Source organism: Trachurus trachurus, assembly GCF_905171665.1.
Source record: "Trachurus trachurus genome assembly, chromosome: 23".
In the NCBI taxonomy this organism is placed as follows: Eukaryota; Metazoa; Chordata; class Actinopteri; order Carangiformes; family Carangidae; genus Trachurus; species Trachurus trachurus.
The window spans coordinates 8,420,202-8,425,116 of NC_139912.1; the positions used below are offsets into that span (position 1 = coordinate 8,420,202).

General features: G+C 39.6%; 1 protein-coding gene across 1 annotated transcript; it reads right to left on the reverse strand.

Annotated features, from left to right (window-relative positions):
- Positions 1–700: 700 nt before the first annotated feature.
- Positions 701–3,295, reverse strand: rps16 (ribosomal protein S16). Its single transcript, XM_084000045.1, has 6 exons — positions 3,235–3,295; positions 3,093–3,144; positions 2,229–2,330; positions 1,767–1,863; positions 1,610–1,657; positions 701–890 (listed from the first exon to the last, which is right to left on the reverse strand). The coding sequence occupies exons 2-6, from the start codon at positions 3,138–3,140 to the stop codon at positions 745–747; spliced, it is 441 nt and encodes a 146-aa protein (XP_083856171.1). The 5' UTR covers positions 3,141–3,144; positions 3,235–3,295; the 3' UTR covers positions 701–744.
- Between the last annotated feature and the right edge of the window lie 1,620 nt (positions 3,296–4,915).

Below are 4,915 nucleotides of genomic sequence, written 5' to 3' on the forward strand. Positions count from 1 at the left end.
TGGAATTACCACGTCTGTGTCCGAGACCGTCCACATTCATATAAAATATTCAGCTTTTTTGCAAAACTTTGTCACAATTACTGTTAGGTTTTGAGTAGTGGCTAAAATGTGTTTTGAGGTCACCGTGAGCTTTGACCACCAAAATCTAATCAGTTTAAGAAGTTCACTTATTTAAAATTTGAAGGAATTCACGTTTTGTATTAACATGGCTAAAACTGTATTTTGTGAGGGCAACATACCTTGACCATGACACTGAAACTTTAATCACTTTTAGTCCTAGTAAATGTTTAAGTTGTGTATTGAAAACATCTCCATTATTGACAAATTGTTCTCAATGCATATTGAATTAAGAAAAATGTTGAGTTATCTTTTGCTGTGACTTTGTATGTTTCTTTCAGGTGGTGATGTACAAAACTCATTCATCCCCTATTTGATTTCCTCCTTCTCATGATCCAGTAGTTATGAGGTCAAGTCCATTTTCTTGACCTTGTTTTGATTGAAAGATTGAAAGGTATTTGCATAAAATTGAACTTTGCTAATCATTCTGTATTATTAAAACATAGGAACGCATTGACAAACAACAGTTCCCACAATGAACTGAGTGTCAGAAAACGGGCAAACATCCCTTACATTTTCAATCAGTAGGGAGCAAGGTTGTAAATAACCATACTATATATTAAAAAAAAGACAATTAAATCAATTATTCTTTGTTCCTCCAATTTATTATGAAAATGTACAGGGGGATTAACGGTAGGACTTCTGGTAGCGGGCACGAGCTCCAGGTCCACCGAACTTCTTGGACTCGCAGCGACGTGGGTCGGCAACCAGCAGGGTCCTGTCGTACTGGATCAGGATGTCCTTGATCTCCTTCTTGGAGGCCTCATCCACATCTGCAGCAGGATGACAACACAAGTTACTCTGCAGGTTCTTCACAAGGTAGGTCCATATGTTATGTCTGTTTGCTTAGTAGATACAAAATATGCACGTTTTGTATCAAATAATTATTATATTATGTTGATTTGTACAATTTATAAATCGTTTTTAACAAGCCAAAACAGTCCAACTAGATAAAATTCAACAAACTGTGAAACGGGCTCCTGTAAGACCAATTTAATCTTGGTACCATCCCTAAAATGTGTCAAACTGATTTCATTGTAAGCAGTTGACAAATACTCTGAGAGCTTGGGACTTCACACTGTTAAGTGTTTTTAATTGCCATTCATATTCAGCTTTGCTCTCAAAATAAACACCGATCCAACATTATAATACATTTGAAATAGTCAGATATGTTAACTTTGAGGATACAGCAAATAAAATAAAATAATTGCATAACAGAGTCTTGAACACAGAGCGTGACCGTGTCAGTTCAGTGCAAGACAATTTTTATGACATTAAACACTAAAGGTTTTCATCATCCACAACAGACCACACAGTATGTTGTTGGAATGCAAATGTTTGAACTGGTATTACTTCTTTTGGTGCGTTGTTTAATGTGTAAGCATCGGCATCACTACAATTTCAAGAAACAATCCCCAAATGACCTAGGACCTCAAAACTACATCAAATAGATTAAATAATTACAGAATGCAACGCATTTTATAATACTTACACTTCTGGTAGTAGGCGACCAGGGCTTTGGAGATGGACTGGCGGATAGCTGGAGGAGAACATTTTGAATCATTATTGAAGTGTCCACAATTACGTATTCATGACTCACAAATGAGAAGGAAACTAGATATTTAGAGAAAACAAAAAGGTGTGCTTACCGTAGATCTGTGCGACATGTCCACCACCCTTCACTCTGACTCTGATGTCAACTCCAGCAAAACGCTCCTTGCCCAGCAGCAGCACTGGCTCCAGAAGCTATAGGGGAAAACATAATGATGCCAACTTAATGCAAAGCAAAAGGAGCAAGTCTGTAGGGCAATTTTAAAAAAAGGTAGAAAGCACCCATCCTACAAGTACTGTTCTGTAGCTAAATCTCAATAAAATAAAAACATAAAAAACACCACAATTTCCCAATGTAGTTGATAATTGTCAGCTGCCAGGTGGAGGAATATTTCTGTCATTTCATTTAGATGCCACCCCAAAATTAATAAAATCATCATCACCCACATTATTCTTTACACTTAATCCAATTACAGATGCCACAACCACCACCCGGCTTCTCCTCTCTGACAGACATGTGCAACCTGATGATGGTCTCCCCTCTCTCTCTGGGGTCTCACCTTGTACTGGAGGGTGGCTGGCTCCACCATCTCCAGGGGTCTGCCGTTCACCTTGATCAGGCCATTCCCCCTCTTGCAGTGAGCAACTGCTGTGGCGGTTTTCTGTGACAGAAAACATCATCGTTAGGTACCAACAGAAACAATAACTTTATTTATATAGCACCCTTAAAAACACAAGTTTACAAAATGCTTCACAAAACAGCATATAAAGAGACAAGTCATAAACGCCATAAAACCATGAGATGGACCGCCCAAGTAATACAGTAACACAGGCAATACGAGAACCCAACAACAAATTGAGACCAGGAGGACGCAAATTAAAATGCAGGAGTGCTGCTATACTTATTTTAAATACACAATTCATTCATATTGAACACATGTACGCACAGTGAAATGGACAACTCCAGTCGCAACATGGTTTGGCCGGGGATTGACATATTTGTTGATAGATACGCTTAATTTCTGACCATGCGATAAATGTAAGTAATTTAACTTTATATACATGTGAAATGTATGTGTTACATCGCGTAAGGAGACACGTGAGCACACAATAACGTTGTCATCCTCTGTAGAGTACCAGATGCGGTACCATTGCTAGCACCCGGCTAGCTAGGTAACATGGGCTAAAGTAGCATACATTTGTATGGGACTGTACGATCACGCTGGGCAACAACAGACATTCACATCGACTTGTAGTACGTCTAAACGCTATATTGTTCCACAAAAGTTATAATAAAGCTAAACATAGCTGTCAAAAGCACGACACTCCACCACTTTTGGTTAGCTACTTTAGCTAATGTGCGCTAGCAGGGCAGTGTAGCCACAAACACCACACGTGGATTAAGTTCTATATTTTTTACTTACTTTACGTCCAAAAACCTGGACAGATTGCAGAGGACCTTTGGCTGGCATGTTTCTAAAACACACAAGACAAGGCAGTTACATTACAGAGCAACGAAAAGGGGTAAATTTATTCAATTTTGTCGGATCGGGCTGAAGAACATACCGTCTTCAGCTAGGGTGCCGTACGGAGAGACCGACGGGGTTTCACACGCCGAACATCAGGGGTGTTGCACGACACTTCAGACGTGCTTGACGGTAGGGTTTGCGACAGTTGCTCTCGCTCTACCTCCATTTTATTCTGACTCACAGCTTGTCATTAGAAAAAGTTGTCTGTTGTGTATTTTAGTAGCTATTAGAAACTATCACACTTTCCTGTCCAACAGATATTATTCAAACAGGCTTCAGGTGTATCATTATGTACAGAAATAGTTTAATATGCTGCTCTTTATCCAGAAGATGCACATATTGTGTACTGTAGGCCCTATTCATCATCTAATAATTTGCAATTTCTTTTGAAATTTCGCCTTTTTATTGAAAATCTGATACCTCAGGTCCAGAAGCATTGTAGGTGTTGTGTTGTAGTTCCACCTAAACAGGCCTTTCTTGAATTTACCCTAAATTTCCATGCATTTTAGTACCTGTGTCGGGAATACCCTTGACATAATGTGGGCTGATGCTTTAGGTTGGCAAGTTTTCCTTGGCATAACACTTCAGTTACTGCCTCTGGCATTTATTGTCCAAATTGTGTATGTGAAACAAATTGAGATCAAACTGCCAAATGCGTAGAACACTTGCACTTCCCATCAAGGCTTACTCTTGCTTAATAAGCTAAAACACCTTTGTTTGACGTAGACATTGATTTCAATGTTATATCCAGACAAGTACTTAGGGGAAGTCCTGTTGTGTGTCAGTTTACTGGAATATACAAACTGTGCCTTCATGTTATTAAATACACTTGCCCTTTTCCTTGGAAAATGTCTGTGGAGTTGGCCGGGAAACTCTGGCCTCGAACTAATGTTGAAATCATTTTTTGATCTGCAGTTTTAAACATACTACTAGTCAGCATTTTGTGAGGGGAAATTTTCATTCATAACTATCGTCACTAGTCACTATTCTTTAGTCACTGTCTGCAAGCTCTAAAAGGTCCAGTTTGAAGTGAGGATGATATACCAGTAAGTGTTTTCTGTCTCTTTGTGAAAATCTTGTGAAACATCTAAGTGCAGCAGTGAATGGCCTTTCTCTATATACTTATGAGGAAGACAGATTGCATGTTCAGAGACGGAAAAGAAGCTGTCTAAACAACAAAAACCAGAAGAGGCAGCAGCACTGTTCTGCTGCCAGCTGAAGGGGAAAAGTCAGAGTACAGTAGCATAAGCATTTATAGGAATCTTACCAGAATGCTTTTAAAACCACTTTATAAACTGATAATGATTTGATAATGTAAGATTTTAAAGTATTACCATGTCTCCTTTCCATCCACTTTCCTAATCTCTAAACAGCAGCACCCTCTGGTGTTGCTAAAGCGAATAACACAATTTAAAATGTGACATCACTGCCATCTCAGCTGGGGGCAAGGTTGCATCGTCAAGCAAGCAGAGGGAGTCTGGCAGAGATCACTGCGGAGCATTAATTTTCCACGCATTAGGGCCTGACAGCTTACATCAAACTACACAAACTCACTGCAGCTTGGTTTCATCAAACCTAATTTTTAAGCTTGCGGTGAGTCCAACCACAGAGATCACATGGTTCAGCGCCGCTTGGGGGCTGAGGAGCTGAGGGTCAAGGGTATGGGAATAGGAAATGACGTGGCAAAGTGGGAATATGTTTGGACACCAAGTACCAAA